This window comes from Vombatus ursinus, unplaced genomic scaffold, assembly GCF_900497805.2.
Source record: "Vombatus ursinus unplaced genomic scaffold, bare-nosed wombat genome assembly UNPS02012515.1, whole genome shotgun sequence".
In the NCBI taxonomy this organism is placed as follows: Eukaryota; Metazoa; Chordata; class Mammalia; order Diprotodontia; family Vombatidae; genus Vombatus; species Vombatus ursinus.
In genome coordinates, this window is record NW_020952293.1 from 1,651,481 (window position 1) to 1,676,948 (window position 25,468).

At 41.0% G+C, this 25,468-nt stretch overlaps 1 protein-coding gene across 1 annotated transcript in view; it reads left to right on the forward strand.

Annotated features, from left to right (window-relative positions):
• HYDIN (HYDIN axonemal central pair apparatus protein) overlaps positions 1–25,468 on the forward strand; it is a 470,364-nt gene that overhangs the window by 59,199 nt on the left and 385,697 nt on the right. The window contains exons 5-6 of the mRNA XM_027857914.1: positions 3,267–3,401; positions 21,423–21,622. Coding sequence (XP_027713715.1) covers positions 3,267–3,401; positions 21,423–21,622 — 335 coding nt within the window. The remainder of the gene's footprint in view (positions 1–3,266; positions 3,402–21,422; positions 21,623–25,468) is intronic.

The window sequence follows — 25,468 nt, forward strand, 5'->3', positions numbered from 1 at the left end:
TGAGTGAAAAAAAAAAAGCACCCGAGAGATGCAAAAGTTTAGGTGTCGAGGCAGATGAGAACATTGTAAGATGGGTGAGGAGAAAGGAATTTATATATAAAGAGATGAGAGAACAAAATGAAGACGACACAAAAAGCCAAGAGCAGTGAGAAGATTTGCAGATGTATCCGGTGCAATAATTCATGAAAGGAGTCAGTGAGGCCTCTCAGAGATCAATGGGGTAATTTAGTGGCAGAAAAGGTAGACTCGGCAGAAAAGAGTAGATTTAATTTTTCGCTACAGCATTAGCAAGGGAGGATAATGGGACTGAGGCTAAAAGAGCAACTTTGAGAGGAAAAAGATACTTCAAGGAGCTCAGGGTCACATTTGGAAGCACTAGTCACAATACAAAATGCAAATGAAACCCTTGTCCTTCCAGTGAAATAGCTCTTTTTTGGGTTTGCCAACTATTTCAGTTTCTGTTAAGTAAGCATATGACTTAATAATTGTTTACACAGGCTTTATACATATATATATATATATATATGAATATATCGACATTTCTTTATCCTCTATCAATATCTATTTATCCTATTATCTGTCTGTCTACCCATCCATTTATCTAAATATCCATCCATCTATCTATCATTTATCCATCTATCTGCCTATCTATCCATCTATCATTTATCCATCTATCTGCCTATCTATCCATCCATCTAAATATCTATAATCTATCTAAATATCCATCTATCTATCCATCCATCTATCTATCTATCTATACATCCAGCTATCATTTATATGTCTGTCTGTCTATCCATCCATCCATCTATCTAAATACCTGTCATTCACCTTGAGCTAATTTCTACCTCTGCCTCATGTATCCTAAGACATAGTAAAAAGGGAACTAGCACATTTTAATTTGTTGGATTCTGGTTGAGAATTAGGAGTTTTGGGTTCCAGAAATAGCGATACGACCTTGAGCCAAACCCTTCCCTTTTTTGGGCTTTGGTTCCCTTCTCTGAGAAGTGCAAAGGTTGCACTCTATGATCTCTAAGACCCAATTCAGCTACACTAGTCTGTGGTTCCATGAATTAAATGGCTATATGAACCCTGTAAGCTCTAAGGATTCTTATTCCAACTCCCACTCTCACTGATGAGTTTCAGGTCCTCATTTCTCTCTCAGACTTCTGTGACTCTGATGCCATTGACTTGAGTCCTCCTGGAGGCACTGCTCCCCAAAATTATCAGTGGAGAATCATTTTTGGCAGGCAGTTTTAATTAGATCTTAGAGAGCTTATTTTCTAGAGTGGTATAGTAAGAACAATTGGTACGAAACATGCCCCCCCCCCAAATCTGTGACCACCTCTCCCACAAATACATAGAGTCCTGGGGAAAGTGGACTCCAGCTTAGAGAGCTCACATGGCAAAGGATTGATTTGTGTTTTGTGTTTTGTGACTGGAAGGCCTTTTCTCCTGTTCATGGGACGCTCAAGAAGTTTCCTTTAGGCATTGTGTAGTTTCTTTACCGGACTCCTTATAGAGTTATGAGTCCATTTATAGTTTGTCCTTGGCTCTCAATATAGACTCTACTATTAGTTGATGTGGTGATGCTGCTGGGACACCAGTAGGAAGGTGGGAAGTCCAGAATTTTCTGGACCCTTTGATTCTTTCAAGTCCTATTCTGATTGGGGGTGGGGAGAGGGAAGGAGAGCTGTCCAAGGCCAAAACCAAAACCTCTCCTTCTCTCCTCTTCCTTGAGGTGATTCCCCTTCAGGGCAAAGCCAAACTCATTCCAACCTCCGGAATAACCCTGCTTCTAAATTAGCTTGATAATTTTTAGATGATCCCTGGACTGTGACCATGTTTCCTTGACCTCTATAAATCCTCTTTCCCAATGTAATATCATTTCAGTACCATCAAGTACTTCTAGCAATTAGTTTAAAGCCTGTAATCCAGAGTGATTGCTTAGGCATTTTGTCACTTGCTTTAAATGGCATGTTGTTGTTCAGTTGTTTTAGTAGTGTCTGACTCTTCATGACCCCAGGTGGGATTTTCTTGGAAAAGACATTACCATTTCCTTCTCCAGCTTATTTTATAGATGAGGAAACTGAGGTAAACAGGCTAAGTGACTTGTCCAGGGTCACACAGCTAGTAAGTATCTGAGGCAGGATTTGAACTCATGTCTTCTCGACTCCAGGCCCTGTACTCTATCCACTGTGCCACCTTGCTGCCTTGAAATGGCACGGCGTAGTTTGATTCAACCAGTTAATCAACCCCAGCCTTACAGGTGCAAGTACAATAATGGCAGAGACCTTCTGGTCAACGTAACTCAAGATGAGTTGCATGATCTTTGACTCTTCTCATTTTCTTATATTTTATCTGATCAAGTTCCCATAGTTTTCAAAATACTATGAATTAAAAGAGTTCCTGGTAAAGAATCCAGGTAAAATCCTACCCTTGATCAGCGATGAAACTTCTACTCTTGATGCCAATGATGGTGGCCACTATCTCAAAGGAGTTGTTACTAAGTAATTTGGTTATGAGCACTTATTTACTTTGACATTGGCCTCCTGTCTTTGTGCTGGTTTGAAAGTGGGATTTCATAAGAGTACGAGCTCACCAAGGGCAGGACCGTTTCATTTTGATCTCTGTAGCTACAGCACATAGCACAGAGTCTGCCACATAGCAAAGGCTTAATGAATGTTGGTATAGAATGGAAGTGAATTTCATCCCATGGATGGTAATCCCTGTTTAGCTGACTAGTGTTGAGATTATGACACGTCTATCAATTATACCTACTAGTCCTAAAATACTCCCATAGTCAAAGATAATAGTCAATGATGGGCATGATTTGGAGACCTGACCCTTTGGAGATACTATTTCTTCTGATGCCTGTCCCAAGAATTTTTGAATGAGTGATACGTGGCATTGAAGCCAACTGAATGAGGTTAACACTCTAGAGACTGACTTGAACAACTTTGCTCACCATATGTCAGAGAGCCCTTGGCTACTAGAACTGGAAGAGATCTTAGAATTCATCTCTATCACCCTCTCCTCATTTTAAAATGGATGCCCAGAGACATTGAATCAGTTGTGTGAGGGTCACATATATGGTAAGGTATAATGTCAAGGCTGGAAACTCACCTGGTGAATAACTGAGCCGAGATGAAGAGGGTCTTCTGAATTTAGCCTATGCTCATCCTTTTTCAAGCCTCATTTTCCATTCATTTTCTCATATTTCTCAGAGATGCTCCATGTGTCCATAATCACCTATGTTTTCCCTGCAGATTCCAAGACTGGTGAAGATAGTTGAGGAAAGTTCCCCTTACTTCAAAATCATCAGCCCCAACGATATTTGTAATAAAGTAGCTCCAGGGGTGCCATCTACATTCCGGATCCTCTTTACTCCAGAAGAGAACAAGGTAACCTGTGCCAATCGTCCTAGAAACGGATGCCTTTGTGATTGGGTCATTCCTACTGGTGGAATGGAAAGGAAAAATAATAGCTAGCATTTTTAGAATTCTTTAAGGTTTGCAAAATGCCTTATACATATTATCATCTTTGGTCTTTCTGATAATCCCATGACCTGGGCTCTATTATGATCTCTATTTTACAAGGAAGGAAACCAAGGCCCACAGATATTAGGTGACTTGGTCAAAGTCACACAGCTAATATATTTTTCTGGCAGGATTTGATCTCAGACATTCCTAACTCCAAGTCCAGTATGCTATCCACTGCACCACCTAACTGCCTTTAAAATAAAAGCAATGTAAATAATGTTTTAAAGACTATTTTCCTAAGGAAAGAAGCTTTGAAAACCCTTTTTATGTGTTTGTGTTCTTCCATACCTCAGAATATTTTGATCTCTTGTTTAATTTTTTATTTCAAAAGTATATTTGAATATAGGGAAAGTTAGCCTACCCATCTGGTAATAACAAAATCAGAAGGGGGGAGATACTACCTTTTTGATTTATAAATATTAAATATAAATAAAAATGAAGTAATTATATGACACACCTTGACTTTTAACTCATTCTCTTCTGAAATCAGCATCTTCAAGGTATTATAAATTTTAATTGGGTTAGAAGTTTCTATTTAAGCATCATTTTATAGACTGTAAATTACAAGACATATATAGCCATATATTTGGGGAGACTAACCTTATTCACGTTACGTAGAATCCTAATCTAGAAAGGAACAGTAAGCATGAACTCTATATTCTAAACCAAGGAAGGTAGTGACTTTTATCCTAGTACAGTGGAAAGAAGACTGCGGTAGGAGATAGGATACTGAGTTCTAGTCTTGGCTTTCTGAGCTCAGTGATTTTGGGCAAATCTCCATGCATTCCATATTTTCAGTTGCTTCAGCTATTTAAAGGCAGTGAGACAGACCAGAGAATCATTTGGAATCCCTTCAAGTGCCAAGATCTATGATTCTATTAAATGCCCTGTCCAAGTACATGGCCACCATCACTGCCACCACTGTTATTATTAAAGAACATTTATTAAACTCCCATATGTGCCTATTCTAGAGACAGCTGGGGTTATGGGTAGGAGGCTGGAATTAGAGTTAGGTAGACTCATCTTTGAATCTTGTCTTTGACACTCATCAGCTGTGAGACCCTGGACAAGTCATTTAACCTCTTTATGCCTCAGGCAACTTCTCAGGAGTTACGTACTAAGCTGCACATAGGTTGTGATTTGTGTTGGTGGAAGGAGACTTCTCACCCAGAGTTTCTCTTGCTGACAGAATCACAGATCGTTGTTTACCTATTGCTATAGTTGATGCCAGTGGAAGATCTAATGCTTGTAGTAATACACCTTATGCTTGTATACTACTTTAAGGTTGACAAAATGTTTTCCCCAAATCTCTGTAAGGCACAAGTATTAGAGCCAGACTTTCCAAGTCCTTGGACTCAAAGCCTCTTTTCATTGCCACCTCTTACATAAGCAGATAGATCTTAATCAGGTATTGGAGGAAGAGATGAAGCTACTTCTTCACTACTGGGTAGGGATGGATCCGGGTCCCAGAGCAGTTGGGGGTGTTTCTTGCTGTTCTCCAAGGGATGAGCCACCTCCAGTGAAAACTGTTCAGAGCAACTTAACAATGTGCTCCCCTCTGCCTTCGGGCTTTATGACCTGAACATTGATACGAATTTAAAATACAAGAACAGACAATGTATAATATAAGAAGAGGTAAAAGGGTGAAAATCAATGACTAAGAACCTTTCCAGGTAGGTTTTTTTAATGTCAAGTTTATATCTTTTGCTTCTAAACTCTCTACTCCTTTACAGTGGTTATTGCTAAGTCATTTGTGATCCTGACTGTGGTTCCTGGGTACTTGAAATCTTTCTTTCTGGAAAAATGCTTGAGTTATTTTTTTTTCTTTGACTTGGAAGCTATAGATTTTGGCTGTAATGTTCCTGGGAGTTTTTATTCTGGGTTTTTTTCCAGGTGATGACCAGAGAATTCTTTTTATTTTTACTTTGCCTTCTGGTTCTAAAAGACCTAGGCAGTTTTTTAAAAATGATTTCTTGAAATATGATGTCTGGGCTTTTTTTTTGGTAATGGCTTTCAGGCAATCTAATGATGCTTTTTTAAAAAAAAGTTTTTATTAATGTCATTTAAAAAGTTTCCCTCAGTATAGTATCCCTCCTCCTACACAGGCAGCCATCCCATATAACAAAGAACATATTTAAAAGACAAAAAAGAAAAAAAGTAGAGGAAAAAATTGGGATAACTGATCAATACATCAAAAAAGGCAGAAAATACGTGCAATACACCATACTTGTAGTCCAGTGATTCTTAAACTCTTTCTCTCTTCAATCTGTTTCCTATATTAGTTGTTTTAGATAGGAAATACCTTAAATTCTCTCTTATTTTTCAATCTTTTGACATTTAATATTTCTGGTTGTGTCATGAAGCTATTGGCTTCTATTTGGTCCATTCCAATTTTCAAAAAATCTGTTGCTTGAAAAGCTCTCAAGGTATAGAGACCTATGGGCAGACATCAAAATCATGGGAACAGGAAGAAGCACCTATCATTCCCATCATCCTGTCTGCTAGTAGAGTTTCCCTGAAGATGCTTTCAGTGAGTCTATAAAGGATAAGCTTATTCAACTATATTTTTATTTTTTCATTCAACTATATTTTTGTTTAATTATGTTTTTATTTTTATTCAATTATAAAAAACCTGCACAATAATCTATAGAAATTAGACATAAAAGGATTTGTTGTGGTTCAGTTGTGTCCAACTCTTTGTGACCCCATTTGGGGCTTTCTTGGCAAAGATACTTTGGTGGTTTGCCATTTCCTTCTCCAGCTCATTTTCCAGTTGAGGATCTAAGTCGAACAAGTAAGTGACTTGCCCAGGGTCACAAAGTTAGTTAGTGTCTGAGGCTGGATTTGAACTTAGGAAGATGAGTCTTCCTGACTCCAGGCCTAATGCTCTGTGCACTATGGCGTCACCTAGCAGCCCCTATAAAAGGAATAGTAGTGGGACAGCTCAGTGAGTAAGCTCAGTAAGAGCTTACACAGTAATAATGGATTGATAATCACTTAGATTCATTTCTAAGGTTACTTTGAGCTGTAAGGCTGGTCACAGAAGTCAAAATAAGGCACTGGTCACTGCAAAAAAGACCGCTCAGAGCAACCGTCATCTCTCTTTTTCTTCTGACGGGGGGATACCTTTTTGGTGGAGGGTTGGGTTTCAAGAATTCTTTAAATGACCAGAAGGGAAGGTGCTTAGAGCCCTGGCAGGTGTATGTGCCATGTGCAGGCAGCACCGCGAACCAAGCTCCAGAGCTGAAGCAGAGAATGCCCTGTGCAGTGGGTTTGCTTGGACAAGGCAGTGAGATTTAAAGAGAACAGAGGGTGATGAGGGAGGCTAAACGAACCTGCCAAGGGACCTGGCATCTGTATCCAGGCACTAGAAAGAATGAGATGCTGGCGGCAGCTAGGGGGCGCTACAGTGCACAGAGCGCTGGACCTGGACTTAGGAAGCCCTGAATTCAAATCTGCCCTCACACACATACTAGCCATGAGAATCTGGGTGAGATACTTTATCTCTGTCTGCCTCAGTTTCTTCAACTGTAACATGAAGATAAAAGCATCTACCTCTCAGAGTTGTTTGTGAGGCTCAAAGGAGATAATATTTGTAAAGTGCTATTAGCATTGCCTGGCATACAGTAGGTGTTTAATAAATGCTTTCTCATTCTACCCTCCCCCTTGTAGTTTAGGTACAAAGGCAATAGCTTGGTCTAAGAGTAAAGAATCATAGATTTAGAACTTGAGATATGGCTTGATATATGGAAAGGAAAAGGAGATGGTCAGTAGACGTCTTCCCAGCTTTTTCCCTCTCAGCTCTTTAAAGATACAGAAAGAGTATGCATTGATGTGTTGTCTTTGTTCAAAGTCTGTTGTCCTGAAAGCAAGCGAGAAAGGAGCATCTTTTTTTTTTTTTTTTTTGCAGGGCACTTAGCACAGTTGTGGATGCTTATAAAATGAATAACCAGAGTGCTAACAATACCACCCTCCCCCAATATTCCTTCATACTTTGTGATCGTATATTTATTTCCCTAATTGGTCTAGACCCATAATTCTAAATCAAATGTATCAGTACGGAGATAGATGAACAAGGCCACATAAGTAGGGTTTAGTTATATTTTAAAAACAAGTCACTCTTTTCTCTAAGGCATTGTATACGAGATCCATCTATGAAATGATGGGCACTTGGGACACGGTTAGGTATTCAGAATTATTTACTGCATGTTCCTAAAGGAAAGTAATTGTGAGTTTTGTTGCTTGTAAATCAGATTGGTGAATGGAAGCAATGCGATCTTCTTTCATTATCTCTTGTGATGGAGAAAACACGCCTTCTGTTGGATAAGCATATTTCCATCAAGCAGGATTAAGAACCCTCTAGAGAATTTTTTTCTGCGTAATTACATAGTAAATAAATAGCTGAAATGCATCTTAGTTATATTGGCATCGACTTCATGAATATGAAAAGTTAATATTTCCATTGGGGCCCACTTCCAATGAGCAACTCTAGATACTGCTTTGTTCCCATGGTTCTGTTCTGCGGCTCTTTGTGGCACTGTGGACATTTTCATTCCAGAATGCAATTCCTTGTGCCCATATAGTACATATCTACTGGGAAACTTTTGATTTTAAAATAAACTAATTGAAAGTTTCATGTATTATTAATCCTTTCAGGTTTTTAAAAGGTACTGAAAGCTGTAAAGTTCCATTTCTAGGATATGAACAGGCAGGGGGAGAAGTGCCAGGGGAAACTTAACAGATTTTCCTAGTTTGGGGCAAGCTTTAAAACCTCAGCCTCATGGGGACACTGGTATTTTGTATGAAAATGAATATCTTGGTCTTGGAAGTCCACATTTGTAACTTGCAGGGTGCATTTTAAATAAAGACGGACTTTCTATGTTGTCTTTTTTTTTCTTCTTTTTGTGTTGACACCTTCAGGCCCAACTCCTGTCTTGTTAATAATAAAGGTTCACTCCAAAAAACATTTATTAAGAGCCTACTCTAAGGTGCTCTGCCAGGTGTTGGGATACAAAGACAAAAATAATCTACTGTAATAATGAAAATAAAAGCAATAACAATAATAATGACTCATTTATTGACTGACCATAGGAAAAAAAAGAATTTTGAACTATTTTTTTTCCAGTAGTGATGATGGATCAGAGTGTAGCAAGGTTGCTCTGGCCACTGTCCCAGAGAAAGCACACTCCATCTGCCCCTTGGGATTCTGGGGCACTGAGAGGACTTATAGGGGTTTTTCCATGCTGCCGTTGGCTTAAGCCCCTCAGGCTTTGCTCCCTCCCTCTCTAAATGCCAGTGACCAACAATCCAGTCCTACCAAGTTCATGGCATAACTGCCATATGAGAATTATCTCAGCTGCTGATGGGAAGAATCCTGAAAGTGTCTCACTCCTTGCTCCTCGGGGTGCTGATGCTGAACTGACTGTCAAATCCAGATTCTGGAACAGTGAGACACCTGGGTGCCCTCCTGGCCTTTCAAAACTCATAAGCAGCTTTAATCCCTTCACCCAGAAAGGAGAAGAACAAATGTAGAGGCTCATTTCACAGAGGCTCATTTCACAGGGTTACCTAACCCCAGAGGGGAGAAGGTCCCAAGGCCTCTCATTAGACAGAAGGAAGGAGTCTCACCGCCAGAGCCTTGCTGACTCAAGAATGACCCCAAAAGCCAGGCTAATGCTGACTTAATGCTTTCAAGGATGGCTCCCCCAAAAGGCTACTCCTAAGTGCGCATAGGGCACAGATTGGAGCCCCCTATATAATATCTACCAAAGCTCTGCAGTCTCTCTGAGGTGCTTCTGTCCCATGCCATTATAATTCTCCCAGAAGCAGTATCCTCAGCTTCTCCACATGAGGAGATGCTGTTCTAGGCCTCGATGGAAGCCCCAGAGCCCTGTTAAAATAGGATCATAGATTAGATCTGGAAGAGACTAGAAGTCTTCTGTCCCACTCCCAACCCATTTTATACATAAGGAAACTGAGACCCAGAGAAGTAAAATGATTTGCACAAGATCATGTAGAATTCCAACCCAGAGCCCCACTCTGGAGGGCTTGATGGAGTTGTATAGATACATATATTCATGTTTTCTTGCTCATTCCCTCTTGTAACCAACTATACATTTGTGAAATGGCTGACCAAAGCTGAGGATGCAGTTTTTAGCTACAGAACAGAGGGTAACAGAGGAATGCTATTTGATCCACATTTATTTTAGGAAAAATAAAAGTAAAACATTTTCAGAAAGTGTCACTTTCTCTCCAAATGCCCAAACTACTGGAAATATATATATTTTCCTTTATCCCCTGCTGATCTTTGCTCATCCCCATCCTCATTTACCCACCCCACATCTGGAGGATGAGATATGTAAATTGCAGCATGCCACAACTTAATAAGCCAGTCCCCTTTCAATTGGATTTTCTACACCCACATTATATTAGGATGTCCAAGATGATAATACAATTTACAATTTTTTCTGTCATCTACTAATTCAGCTTCATGGGGATTTAAATTGTCCACAATGTTAAATGCTCAGATAACAGGTGCAATACTTTCTCATTCCCTTTTCTTGTCTCTTCTTTCAAAGATTAGTTTGAAGGTTACGTGTAACGTTATTAATTTGATAATCCTTGCGCAAGTATAATATATTGTGGAAATGTGATAGTTAATGTTCAGACCACACAGCATAAATCAGGAACCTTTTTTAAAAAATAAAGTTCAAAGTAGGATTCCTCTTTAAATTGGTATTTTTCATATGAATTATTAATGAAAAACTGTTTTACCTTCATAGCAAATTGTTTCCCCAAATTATGAAAAGCACATCACGTAGGACTGAGTCTTGAGTTTAGGATTCCTGTTGAAGCTTCTTTCTTTTTCTTTAAAAAAAAACTATTGATTCATTTTGTTTTGACACAGGAGACTTCCTGACAATGTCCAACCCAAGTCCATTTCCTGGAGATGGTTAAAGCTTAAACCTTTTCTCCAATCTCTGGACAAACATCAGGCTTAATCTGGGTGGCATCTGAAATCAGACACTTCTAGAATTATGGGATGTCAGACTTAAAGGGACCTCAAAGATCATCCAATCCACCCACATCTTCAATCCCTCTCTTTTTCTGGTTTCTTCTCTACCACCTCCATGCTCAGATCTCCCCTTTCCTAGACATTCTTGATTGGACTCTGCCATATTCTCAAGGCGTACTCATCTGTGTTTCCTCCCTCACACTGCTAAACTCTTAGAGTGATCCATGGTTGCTGCCTCCACTGCCTGACCACACACCTTGGAATCTGGCTTCTGACCCAGCTACTCTCCTAAAAGGGTTATGTCAAAGGTTACCAGTTATCTCTTAATTGCTAAATCTGAGAGCCTTCTCTTAGACCTTTCCATCCTGTGCCTTCAGACATTTTTGCTCACCCTATCATCTGAGAGACTTGGTTTCCATGACACTGCTCTCTCCTACTTACTATAGGTGTTTCTAATCTTTCTTGTGTCACCCCACCCACCATGGCAATTTGGTGGTCTGTGGGCCTCTTCTTGGAATAATGTTCTTAAATAATTGAAGGAAATGGTAAATTATAGTTAGAAGTTAGTGAAAATAGAGATGTAACTTTTTCCCCATCCAAATACATTGACTCCCATCCCCTACTTGAAATTCCTTAAGCTTGGTTGTCCCCCTAAGGCTCTGTCCTGAGCTCTCGTCTTTGCTCTCCTCTCTCTCTTTGTGGTTATGTTGGCTGTCATTGAATCAATTATCCCCTTTATGCATAGGAATCCCCAAACTATATCCAGCTTAACATTTGTCCTGAATTCCATTCACTAGTCCAATATCATATGTATTAAGCATACTTCAGGTTTCCCACCCTTTCCTCTCATGTCTTTTCCAGCCATCCCTGAAATCTATTCTTCATCCTCATTTCAACTCACAGTCTCTCTACCCTCTCTTCCTAGTCTGTTCTGGCCTCATTTTCCTCCCTCCATAGTCTTAAGCCTATAGTTAAATGGTTCACTTATCTACTGTTTTCTGCCCTTGGATCTCACGTCCCTCTTCTCCACCTTGTCCTGGTGCTGCTAATGTCTTGCCAGAAGTAAACCCTGGGTTCTCCTCACAATTCACTTTCACTATTCCTACTTGAGTGCAGCTGACTGCTACTGGAGAAAATACACATTGGGCTGCATTAGAGTTAGGTTATCCAACACAACTGGGTCCTCACTGCTGCCTGGCTGAATCCTTCCACGATTGACAATGGCATACTCCCCGTAGAGGCTGTTTCAGACTTTCCCTTCTTTTCTCAAGCCTCCTACAGCCCCCTTCACCTTCCTTCTCAGAGAGAACTTAGCCTTCTGCCCTACTGAGAAAACCAAGGTCACCTGAAATGAGCTTCCTCTTCTCCCCTACTTTATACCTGAAAACCCCTCCACATCATACTTTATTGTTTCTTCCTCTGTTGCTTCATCTATGAGCAAAAGGTAGTTCTTCTTGCCAACCACAGGATTGGAAGCTTTCATCCTATTCCTTCTTAGCTCCTCCACAAGCTTGCCTCTTTTTTTAATCATTCCTTTTCTTTCATTCTCAGTCTCTTCCTATTTACTGGCTTCTTTCTTGTGGCTTACAACAAATACATCCAAGTCTTCCCTATCCTGAAAAAAAACCCCACCAAAAGCCCAAACCTTTCTCTTTGACCCTTGCCATCTCTTCAGGCTCTTATCCCTGTAATCACCTCCCTTCATAGACATTTACTTGACTCTACTTCACCATTCTGTCCTATTTCTTTTTAACCCCTTGCAATCTGGCTTGGGATTCTACCAATCAACTAAAATTATTAATTCCAAAGTTATCACTCATCTCTTAACTATTAAATTCTCTAGCCCTTTCTCTTTCCTCATCCTTTCTGTTCATATAAGTCTTTCTATGTTTTTCTGAGAGCATCCTGCTCATCATTTCTTAAAGCACAATAGTATTCCATCACAATCATATACAACAACTTGACCTCATCCTTTCTGACCACTCTGAAGTATTTGACACTGTCAACCAACCCCTCTTTCTAGATACTTTCTTCTCCTTTGGGCTCTATGTTGTTGCTTTCTCCTAGCTCTTTCATAATACATCTCATCATCCATCTGTGCAACCTCTTACTTGTGGATGTCCCTCAATACTAGTCTGTGCCTTCTCTTCTCTTCTTACACAACAATGCGCTCTCCCACTTACTGCAGGGGTTCTTAATCTTTCTTGTGTCACAGACCTCCCTGACCATCTGACAAAGACTATGGACCCCTTCTCAGAATAACATTTTTAAATAATTGAAAAAAAATGCTAAATTTCAGTTAGAGGTTAGTGAATCTTTTGAATAGCATCAGTTCACATTATCATCCCTATTTGAATGATGACCTAAATCTATATGTCCTACTCTCATCTCTCTCCTGAACCATCTGCTAAGCATTTCCACCTAAATGCCCCATCAGCATTTCAAATTCAACTTATCCAAATGGAACACAACTAAAATTGCACCCTTTACAACTACCAACTATCTCTTAATTGCTGAATCTGATGGCCCCTTCTCTGTCCTTATCTTACTTGACCTCTCTGTAGCATGTACTCACATGTATTCAAATTGGTATCATTCAAAGTTATAATTATGTAAAATATGGTAATGGGTTCCAGCCCAGTGGAAATGTACAACTGGAATTCAAATGATGCAACCACTTCAAGGGATTTATTATTCTCACTGAAAGGGACCTGGTTGTGTTGAACATTTTCTCCTCCTGAGTATTGTCTTCTCTCTTGGTTTTTGTGACACTGCTCTCTCCTGGTTTTCTTCCTACCTATTTGACCGTTTCTTCTCAGTCTCCTTTGCCACCTCATCCCCCATGTTCCATCTATTAACTAGGAATATCCTCCAAGGCTCTGTCTTGTGACCCTCTTCTTTTGTTTCTCTACGTTAGACCCTCTCTCGATGATGTCATCAATTCTCATGGGTTCAGTAATCATCTTTTTATAGATGACTTCCAGATCTGGATATCCAGTCCTAATCTCTTTCCTGAGCTCCACCCCTGAAACACCAATTGGATATGCAGTAGGCATTTCAAACTCAACACATTCAAAACTGAATTTATTGTCTTCTCTGCAAAACCACCCCCCTCTGAATTTCCCTGTTTCTGAGGAGAATCCCACTCTCCTATACAGGTACTGAATTTTGCAACTGAGGAGTCACCTTCCACCTTTTTCTCTCCTTCATTGCCCATGTCCAACCAGTTGCCAAGTCTTGTTGATTCCACCTCCACAGCATCTGTTCCATATATACATCCAGCACCCCAGTTTAGACCCTCATCACCTTCCAGTCACCTGTAAACATATGCACCCCCATCTCTCTACTCATATAGCCTCAACATGGGTCTAGACCATCATCACCTCACATCTGCATCAGTGGTGATAGGGAGCCTTTTGGTTGGTCTTCCTGGCTCATCTTTCCCTCTCTCCAATCCTTCACTCAGTTACCAATGTGATTTCCTCAAAGTCCAGGTCTGACCATGTCTCCCTCTACTCACTAAACTCTGATGTCTCCCTATTATCTCCAGGATCACAAAGAAAATGCTCTGTTTACCATTTAATGTCCTTCCCAACCTGACCCCTTCCTACCTTTCCTGCTTTACCCCCTTCCACAATCCAGCAACACTATACTGGGTGAGTCACAGCCTTTCTCCATCCCAAACCTTGAGTGAGGGTGGTGTATAGTATGTAAAGTATACAGTATATAGACAGTAGACTGGCTTTGGAGCCAGGAAGATATGGATTCAAGTCCTACCTCCAACACATGACAAATGTATAACCTAGGTAAGTCACTTTATTTCTTAATACTCTAGGTAAGATAAGTTACACCATGAGAGGCTAACCTGCACTGGTAGAGGGAGTTCCCTATACCAATTAAGTCACAGATTCATATATATATATATATATATATATATACATATATATGCATATATATGTATATGTATGTATCCTGAATATATCCTGAATGAAATTACTGTGAGTCTCAGTTAGTCATAGGATCTGGAAGGGACCTTGGAGACCACCAAGTCTACCACCACCCCCATTTTGCAGATGAATAAACTGAGGCACAGAAAAGTTGAGTGACCTGTTTAGGGTTGCACAACCAGTAAGTGACAGAGGCAAGTCCAGTGCTCTACCCCTGTGCCACCAACAGGACAATTTGTTCTGGCATTGTGTTAGCAAGGGCGATGCGGGGGAGGTGAAAGGACCTACCTGGATTGCCCTGACCTTTGCTAGCCACAGATGACTCAATTAACTGCAGGAGGTTAGGTGCCTTATCCTACTTGTAGTTTTAAAGAACAGCATTTGGCCATGCTTTTCTCCCCTTTCTTTATGAGCTGGCTTGGGATCAAACGTGTGATTCTGCTGCATGGCTCAGGTTGACTGAATTTTCACAACTATTCTCTGCTAATGTTGACTTTCACTTGCTAAAAACCCTGTGGGCTCCAAGGAGAGACCGAAATTACACCTGAGAGCACTGTTATATAAGACAAGGTTTTCAAACGTAGTAATTCGTGTTATCAGCTCTCATAATAAATGGGAGGAGGAAGAGAACTAAATCATTAAATACTTGGGCTATTTGATTACCTGAATGCACTGAAGTAAAATTCATTGACTGGGGTATTTGCTTAGCTTGCAAACTAGACAATCTTTCCTGAATTAATAATAAACTGTTAGAATAATATATGATGTCATATTACATAATCTCATATAATCATATTAAATACATAAACTCAGAGACTGGAACACATTTTTAAAACAATCGTTTAAGAAGTTTACCTTGGAGTTCTTTAGTTTATCGATGTGTGCATTGATTTTGTCCAAAGAATTTATCAGATCAAACCTCAATCTCTCTTTTCATCCCAAATTTTAAAAAAGCTTGACAGAACTCACCGGAGGATTTTTATTCAGGTCCTCAGCTGCTATCTGGTCTCCATCTACATGAGCTCTAATTTTCCCTTGTCAATATCAGGTGACCTTAACCTGGTGGATTCAGCAACTCATTTTGTCATTTGTTTCCCCCAAATCTTCAACGACCTCTTTGCAAATATATTGTAAGGACCATCAGCTAATATTTTTGTAACCATAGTATACTAGGCACTATACAGATCATGCAAAATAATTTTTGAATAATGGTGCACTTTCATTTTAGCATAACTATAATTTAGTAAAAATATTTTAAAAATTAGGAAGGTTTTGAATATAGTATCAGCAATAGAGTATGTCTATTGTCCAGGGAATGCTAGGCTAAATGTGAAGAGATGTTCACCCGGAAGATGTCGGTCACTGGGTGATGGATTCTTTGGCCATAGCAACTTGAGAAGCAGATACAAAATGTAATCCATAGCCTAACTCTTGACTGCTTGAAATTGACATTCTACAAAAGCTAGGGATTGGACTTAAAAAAAAAAAAGAAATGGATATTGGCACCATCTGACTTATCTGCTGGTTTAGGTCCTATAATCTGCTGGGCTCTCCTGGGGTCAGACATAGTCGGTGAATCCTGGGCTTCTTTTGAAGTCAACATTACCTTGAGAGAACAAACTAAACCTCGGGGCTATTGTAGATGTGCTGGGAGCCTAGATCCTCACACAGGAATATTTAATAATGTCCTGGAGGCAGCAGTCAGGCACACCTGTTGAGAGAAAAAGCTAATAATAGCCAAAGTCAGTGAGTCTAGGTTTGGTTTGCTGGATTTGATGTCTGACTTTTTAGGGTAAGAGAGAATGCAAGGAGAGCCCTGGAGAGGAGATTGAGCATCAGGGTAATATGGGAACAGAGTGTAGACACAGCTCCGCCATCCACTAGACTCCCTGTCGCCCTTGTATAGGATGCTGATGGGGGAGAGGGCTGGGGCTAGCAGCCATGCAGAGGGGCCTTTGAAGAGTTGTTTCCTTATTGTTCTCAAGGGGCTAAAATTTGTGAAACTGGATTGTTCATACAGTATTTTAGTTACAACACAAAGCAAGTCTTTAAAATTAGTTTACCAAAGAGAGCAAACATGCTCACCTACTCTAGATGAACTAATTGTGTAAATTTTTTGATTCTATTAAGGTGCTGGAAATTGAAAACCTTATTACTTTTATTTCATTTTTTATCTCTCTGAAAAATGCATCTTCCTAGGGGCTGAAGGTAGCTTCTATTACGCTTAGCCATGGTTAGATGTCGCCTCTAGACTGTTTAGTCTGGGAACAATAGCAGATTTATTTCTTGTGGGCATTGTACGAATCTTGTTTCGTCTTTGTATCTCTGTGATAGTGTCTTGTACATAGTAGATGGGGGAGGAGAACAAGCATTTATTAAGCATCTACTAGTGTGCCAGGCAGTATGCTAAATTCTTTACAAATATTATCTCATTTAATCCTAACAACAACCCTGCAAAGTGGGTGCTATTATTATTCTCATTTTTACAGTTAAGGAAGTCAAGGCAGAGGTCAAGTGACTTGCCCAGGGTCACACAGCTAGTGTCTAAAGCTGGATTTGAACTCAGGTCTTCCTGACTGGAGGCATAGCATTCTATCCACTGTATTACCTAGCGGTCAAGTGTAAGCATAAGAATTTGCTTAATAAATGTTTAATTGAATTATTATGACAACTTTTAAAAATCTTGGGACTGCATTAGCAATTTACTTTAGAAAACTAGACATTGATTTTTTTTCAACCTAAACCATTAATTTTATTTAAAAAATTTTTTTCCCAATGAACAAAAATCCATTTTTTTTTCTTCCTCCTCATTCCCCGCCCCAACTGAGGGGAAAACCCCAACAGTGAAACAAAAAAAAAATTAAGCCCCTCTGACAAGTATATATGGTCAAACAAAACAAAGTCCTGCATTAGCTATGTCCAAAAAAATCTGTGCCTCATTGGGCATCTTGAGTTCACTCCCCTATGCCAGAAGGTGGGCAGGAGGCCTTATGTCCCCTAGAATCTGGTTGGTCATTGTATTGATCAAGGCTCCTAGGTCTTTCAAAGTTGTTTGTCCTCACAATGTTCTTATTGTATAAGTGCAAAACATTAATTTAGAAGGCAAGACTTCATCTTGTCAAAAATCATGGCAAGTCTCATTTATTGTAGTGAAGCAATTTTTAGTGGGGCAGCTGGGGGTACAGTGGATAGAGAACCAGCCCTGGCAAACCACTCCAGTGTCTTTGCCAAGAAAACCCCAAAATAGGATCAAGGAGAATCAGACACAACTGAATTTTTAGTGGCAAATCAGCTTACATTTATTAAGCACTACATTTATTAAGCACTACATTTGTGCTAAGCACTGGAAAAGGAGTAGGTGGGGCTTGCACTTGGAGGGGGGGTGTCTAAAATAATCCCCTAACAATAAGTCCCTCAACTGTTGCTGTAGAATGTTTTCCTCTTTTCTGGGCTCCACACCTCAAGGCCTCCGCTGGGCTTCAGAGGTAAGCTGTGAAGATGATTAAAGCATTCGAAAATGGGACCTTTGAGGAAAGGCCTTGGAATTTCTTAGTGTGGAGAAAGAACTCAAGAACGACTTGACAAGTTTTTAAGGACATGTGGAGTGATTACTCTTAAGAATTATTACCAGCTTTTTTTCACCCACTCCCACTCCTACCCTCACCCTGTTGGACAGAATAAGAGGAAATAGACTTCAGGTGATGCTTGAGGGTGACATTAGATGTGAAGACAACTGTTCTAACAGTAAATCAACCAATCAACAAACATTTCTTAGGCCCTTAGTGTGTGGCAGACCCTGTGCTCGGCACTGACTATACAAAGAAAAAGCTGAAGCAGGCCCTCCCCTGAAGGAGCTTTCATTCTAACGGGAGAGCCAACACATGTAAATGAGCACATACCAGCTAAGTACAGAGTGGGTGAAAGGTAGTCATAGAGCAGGGAGATAAAATAGATATAAAAAAGTAAAAATAGTTAAATTTGAAATGGGTTGGGTAATGTTTCTGATGGGAAACTAGGGGGCACAGTGGATAGTGTACCAGGCAGACCTGGAGTCAGCAAGACTCATCTTCCTGAGTTCAAATCCAGCCTCAGATACTTACTAGCTGGGTGACTCTGGGCAGGCCACTTAACCCTGTTTGCCTCAGTTTCCTCATCTGTAAAATGAGCTGGAGAAGGAAATGGTGAAGCACTCCAATATCTTTGCCAAGAAAACCCCAAATGGGGTCACACAGAGTCGGACACAACTGAAAAATGACTGACCAACAACAGCAATGTTTCTAAAAGTATGGTTAGGATCTATCCATTTGGGATGGTATAGGTATAATCTTGATAGAGAGGACTAGGTATTTCCTGAGTCTATTATATGCCTGGTTTGTATTGTATCTTATATTTAATGTCACTACAAAGGAGGGTTCAGGAACCTTTTTGTTGTTGTTGTTCTTGAGGACCATTGACTCTCAGGGAAAAAAGTTAATTCGGAAATATTTATTAAGTGCCTGCTGTGTGCCAGCCACTGTGCTAAGTGCTGGGGATACAGAAAGAGGCAAAAGACAGTCCCCGCCCTCAAGAACCACAGATGTAAACATAGTTTAATCTAAGTGACTTTTTTTTAAAAAAGAGAAAGCAATACCTATAAAAGTCATGTGACTTAAAAAGTTTCGTTCATGCCTTTCATTTTTATGTCACAGTCATTCCAACGTGTACACCCGGTGCCTCATTTGACCCTAAAATGAGCTCTTTCTTGTAACAAAGTCAGGTAAGTATGATCAGCATGGCACAGTGATCAAATCTGACAGTGTTTGCGGCATTCCCCAGCTGTAGCCTCCTACCTCTGTACTGCAAGGTAGTGCTTCCACGTACCTTTCTAGTCCATGATTGGTCAATTACTCAGCATTCAGCTTGATTTTAACAGGATTTCCCCCCTTTTTACATTAAAGTTGATATTATGGTTTTGCTTATTTCAATCTGTATCTTATATTTATTCATCATAATTTGTTCAACCATTTTGATGGGCGTGCACCTAGTTTCTACATTTTGCTGCCACGCAAGTGCTACTCTGCCTATTTTGTCATATTTAGGGTCTTTCTTTCTGTCTTTGGCCTCTTTGGCGATATGAAACAATTTTGTCTTTTTTTCCACATGATTCCAAGTGGTTTTTTTCTGAATTACCTTTGAAATGAAAACAAACCAAAGAAACAAGAAGCATAAATATCTCTATGATAAGTAAACCAATAAAAATTTAAAACCCAACTTTTACTTCTCTACTATGATCAGTTTTGGAAGAGGGACCTGAGAGATGGTGAAAAAGGGAAATAAGTGAAGGCCGGTAAGAGGGATAGAATCCGAAAGAGAGAGAGAGAGATATACATATACACACACACAGAATGCCACAGAGAGAGAAAGACATAGAGAGGAACACTTAGATACATCAGACTTTCATGGAAAAACTGTTCTGCATCTTTGTAACTCTAGGCATAAGTTGGTACCCCATGGCATGGTGCTTATTCCATGGACTACATGAGATCAACCAAAGGGATAAAGCTATACCAGAGGTCAGAGTTTTCTAATCACTTCTATGGGTCCTGTGGTTTCTATGAAATCATCTTAATGCTATCACAGCCTACTGGTAGCTAGGTGGCGCCATAGTGCACAGAGTGCGGGGCGTGGAGTCAGAAGGACTCATCATCTTTCTGAGTTCAAATCTGGCCTCAGACGCTTATTAGCTGTGTGACCCTGGGCAAGTCACTTCAGCCTGTTTGCCTCAGTTCCTCATCTGTAAAATGGGCTGGAGAAGGAAATGGCAAAGTGCTCTAGTATCTTTGCCAAGAATGGGGTCACAAAGAGTCTGACACGACAAAAAATGATTCAACTCATTGCTTCTTACTAGATTAAGTTTTCAGCGACTTACAAATACCTCACGCCAGTAATATACATGAAAAGGGAGGATTTCTGGAAAACCTGAAATGAAAACCAAACCTGAGTTAGATGCTGTTTTCTTGGATAGAGTGACATCCATACTTCAAACCTACTTATTACCAAGAAAAGGATTCTTTATTCTCCTTAGCGGTCCTTTTTCATTATGGTGGTATTCTCCTTTTGTGGTATTGTTTTGTAACACTGTCGAAGAGAGAAGTGCTGAACTTGGGGTTAGGAAGACCCAAGTTCAAATCTTGCCTAAGACAAACTTGCTAGCTGTGTGGTCTCGGACAACACGCTTAGCCTCTCTTAGCTGTTTCCTCGTTTGTGAAATGGGTGTAATAATAGCGTCTGCCTCTGAGGGGTTTTGTGAGGATCAAATGAGGCATCAGGTGTAAAGTATTTTGCAAACCTTAAAGCACTATATAAATGTTAGTGATTTTATTATATTACATACTGGCCGGTTGTTTTTCAGTCATGTCTGACTCTTTGTGACCCCATTCGGGGTTTTCTTGGCAAAGATATTGGAGTGATTTGCCATTTCCTTCTCCAGTTCATTTTACAGATGAGAAAACTGAGGCAAACAAGGTTAAATGACTTGCCCAGGGTCACACAATTAGTAAGTGTCTGAGTCTGGATTTGAACTCGGGAAGGTGAGTCTTCCTGACTCCAGGCCCAGGTCTCTGTGCACTATGGTGCCGCCCAGCTGCCCCTTTTATCACACAAGTTTACATAAAGGATGAATTTGTCCAGAGCATCTTAGTCACGTTGATTGGGAAAGACACAACGGAAACTCATCTCTTTGAGCTGAATGGCTCTTCTCCTTGACAAAGCCCAGAGTGCAGATGGTGCTCTGCACTGAACAGGTGCCGTGCTCTGGTTAGATAAAGCAGATTCTACTAAGTCGTTCTATGAAATGCGTGATAAAAAGCCAGGCCACCCCTCTGCCCCTCATGACTTGGGGCCTGTAGGCTCCTGGCTGATGAGTCCTCTTTTTCCTCCTAGGATTATTCCCATGTGCTGACCTGTGTTACTGAAAGAGAAAAGTTCATCGTGCCCATTAAGGCTCGAGGGGCTCGAGCCATTCTCGATTTTCCTGATGAGCTGAACTTTGGCGTTTGTCCTGTCAAATACAGCACCCAGAAGGTTCTGCTGGTACGGAATATTGGCAACAGGGAGGCCGTGTTCCACATCCAGATTGGAAGGTAGGCACTCTGTGGCCCTGGCTGTGATTGATTACAGCTCCACACCGAGATGCAGTCAGCACCCCTAGTCTGCTAGCAGAGCAATACATATTGAATTGCTTCCTTACAAATTTTAATTAGCCATTTCTCCCAGCCTCCTCAAGTAGGGCAGAATGAATAATCTCTCTCTCTCTCTCTCTCTCTCCCCTCTTGTCTCTGTCTCTCTGTCTCTGTCTCTCTCCCTCTCTCCCTCTCTCTCTCTCTCTCCCCTCTTGTCTCAGTCTCTCTGTTTCTGTCTCTCTGTCTCTGTCTCTCTGTCTCTGTCTGTCTGTCTGTCTCTCTCTCCCTACCTTTCTCCCTCTCCCTTCAGAGGGAATTAAGGTGTAAAGGAAGTCACTCAGCATGCTATTCAGAAAACTAGGATGACAGTTCAAAGACTAGTGTCTTCCATGCATTCTTTGTCCATTTAATCATACTGCCTTGGCCTCACTGGTGGGCAAGGCTTCTGTTCTTGAAAAGCAAGAGCGTGATGTTTACAGGTAGACGGGACCTTTGAGACCACCCACGAGCTAGACTGACGTAGCATTTTAAGGTTTGCAAAGTGATTTACACGTGTTAACTCGCTGGCTCCCAGTCCAAACCCCTCGTTTTACATATGAGGAAACTGAGGCAGGCAGAAGGTAAGTGACTTACCCAGTCATATAGGAAATAGCAGAAGTGAGATTTTCTCTGCCCTGCCTCCATTTGGATGCCCCCTTCCCCAAGTGGTGGTGAATCTGGCACAGTACGCAGACCACTGGATATGGAGCCAGAAAGACCTGGGCTCAATCCCTGCCTTAGATACTTCCTGGCTGTGTGACCCTGAGTAAATCACTTAACCTCTGTCTCAACTTCCTCATCTGTAAAATGGGGATAATAATAGCACCTACCACCAGGGTTATTGTGAGGATTGCATGAGATAATATTCATAAAGCACTTAGCAAACCTTAAAAGTCCTAGGTACATGCTAGCTGCTATTATTATTTTTTATTGTTGTTGTTGCTGCCTATTGATCTTGACCCATCATTTTGTAACCTGGTCTTAGGCAGTTTAATTGTTAAAAATAAAATCAGTCAGCAAATATTTGCCAAAAATGTGCCATGAGAGACACTGTGTTGAGTGCTGTGGGGGAGCCAGCAAGTTGGTGACATGGCTCTTCTCCTTAAGGAGTTCACCTTATAGTTGTATTATCTTGCAGCCTACGGCGCTGTGGGTGCCAAAGTAGCTGTGAGATGGAGCCTGGTTCAGGAGTTTAGCTTCAGGATGAAAAGCCCTTTATGGTGAAGGTTGGTGTGGAGGACAGGGAGGATTGGGAGAGCTAGAAAGCCCTGAGGAAGGTGCTGTGGGCAGGGTGACCACTAGTGTGGACATGAAGAACTGGGGGCCTCCATCCTCCCTTTCCTCTCTATTTAGCGATCTAAGGTTGCTTTCTTGGGGACAGGAGAAAGCCAAGGGGAGACTCTACCATGGCTGCCTGTGCCCCATATACACGGAGAAGCTGCCAGCCCCTGCAGTGGCCGCCGCCTGGACTCCACGCTTCGGACCATCACACTTCATCACGTGGTTGGAGGTGGGAGGGTGGGACACGGGAGGCTCTTGGTTGCGTTTTCTGGCCGCGCCCCTTCCAGTCTTGGAAGCAGCTCTGTGCTTCGGGAAGCTCCGTCATCCTCAGATTTGTTCTTTCAGAGCTCACAGAGGAGCCATTCTTCTTCGCTCTAGGAATCAGTGTCTGTTGGTCACCTTCCAAGTGATGTGGATTTGAACCCATTGCCCTCTAGAAATAGGAACAAAGTGGGACTCAAGCTAAATATGGAACAGTGCTGCACTCTTCAGCCTTTCCAACTTTAAATATAACTGTAAAGGGTATCACTCAGTCAACAAGCATTTATTAGGTTCCTACTGTGTACCGGAATGAAGAGAGGAAAAAAAAAGGGGGCGGGGAGTTCTGCATGACACCAAGTTCCTGGTCAATGCCAAGTTCTTCTCCTGGAGAAAGGGGAAGACTTGTGTTAGATAACATCAACTTCTTGGATCTGGTCTTCTGGAAGGAAGAAGTTGAAGCCTGTGGCCCTGGAGCTGAAAGAACCACCGGGACCTAAGACCCAAGGTTCCAGAGCAAAACTGGATCTCGCCTTAACTAGCATTGTCTCTTGTCCCACTGCCACTAATGGCATACCTTTGGGCAAGTTGTCCGACTTGAGTCCGGCAAGACTCCATGAGTCTTCATTCCCTCATCAGTAGAGGGAGGCGGGGTGACTGGACAGTCTCTTGAGAGCTATGAGCCTGTGAGTTATTCAGACCAGTCAGGTCAAATGGAAGGGAAATGTTGAGGCTCGAGCAGTACCAGAATGCCTCTGAAAATCTTAGGGTCTCCCTACGCACTTGGAGGAAGGTGAGGAATTGATTCTCTAGGCGCCCCAAGCACAAAATTCTCTTTGGATGGAGTCCTAAACCTTAGCCCTGAGTCTGGAGGACTACACGGTTTCCTGGGAAAGTGTGGGGCCGGTTGGATGAGGTCTTCTGACACCAGCACCGAGACACTTTCTGTTATTCCTGGTGAAGTGGGGAAGGATGATGACAGGCCTGATCGGTTTACCATGAGTTAGGGAGGACACATCCTCTCCCATTACTTAAAATAAATGTGGTGTACCACAAACCACAGGCTTCTCAAAATGTACCTTCATTTGAAATGTTTCACCAGGAGAAACAGGTTCGCAATGAGTTTGGAAAAGAAGTGCGCACAATATACCTAATCTGGAATTAATGCTAAGGCAAATCTTTAAGAAGCCAGAAGGATTAAACTTCCATATATAGACACAGCCAAAATATTTGTTTCATAGATTTAATGGTTAGGTTACCAAGGAGGTCAGCCTAAGACTATCTTATTCTCTCTCTCTCTCTCTCTCTCTCCCTCTCTCCCTCTCTCTCCCTCTCCCTCTCGTTCATATGAATAAACCTCCTTTAGTTTAGATGTCAGTCAACAAGCATTATATTAAGTGTTTAATATGTGCTGGACTCTGTAGTAAACTCTAGGGACATGAATATAACCCTTCTGGCAAGGGATTGGCTGGCCACAAAAACCCTGGGATTTGTAGTTTTTGCAAGTTTGAGAAGAAAGGAAAGTAAGTCAAGATGAGGCCTCAGATGGGAAGGCAAAGATTTTCACATACAGGGTGGAAGAGCTTGGGACTCTAGAGGAGGACAAGGAGAGGTAAGGGAAAGTTTGCCGTCATCCAATGGCCACAGTCTGTGTGTGTGTGCCTCATCTGCAGACCACAAGAGATGACTTCTAAATGGACAAGCAGAGAGGCCTGTGACTGTTTGCTTGTTTGTTTATAATCTCGGGCACTGACTACTCTAGAAGTGACAAAATCTCTCCATGAGGAACCTGGTTCCTATTCTGCCCCTGCCTTTCACTTAGTTGGGGTTTTAAGAGTATTTTAGATTTAAAGATTTAACATTATTTAAAAGATTTAATTATTTAATATTATTAATTTATTATTGACATTATTACATATTAATAATACTGTTTAATATTACTGATATATTATTTAAAAGATTTAATATTATTTCTTATAAACACTTGTGTTGGACTTGTCTTTATATTGCCCGGTATCCATTTGTTTGTGGTAGGGAGGATATGGTGGGAGCCAAATAAGAGAAGGACCTTTCCTAATGGAAGGCACATTGTTAGACAGTTTGACTCTAACTGGGATGTAAGCACAAGCCATTTCATAACTATCCTTCCAAGGACATGATGACTACCCAGGCAGGCCACCTTTTGTAAATCTGTCCCTAGACATGAGCCTGAGAGTAACCGGATGTTAG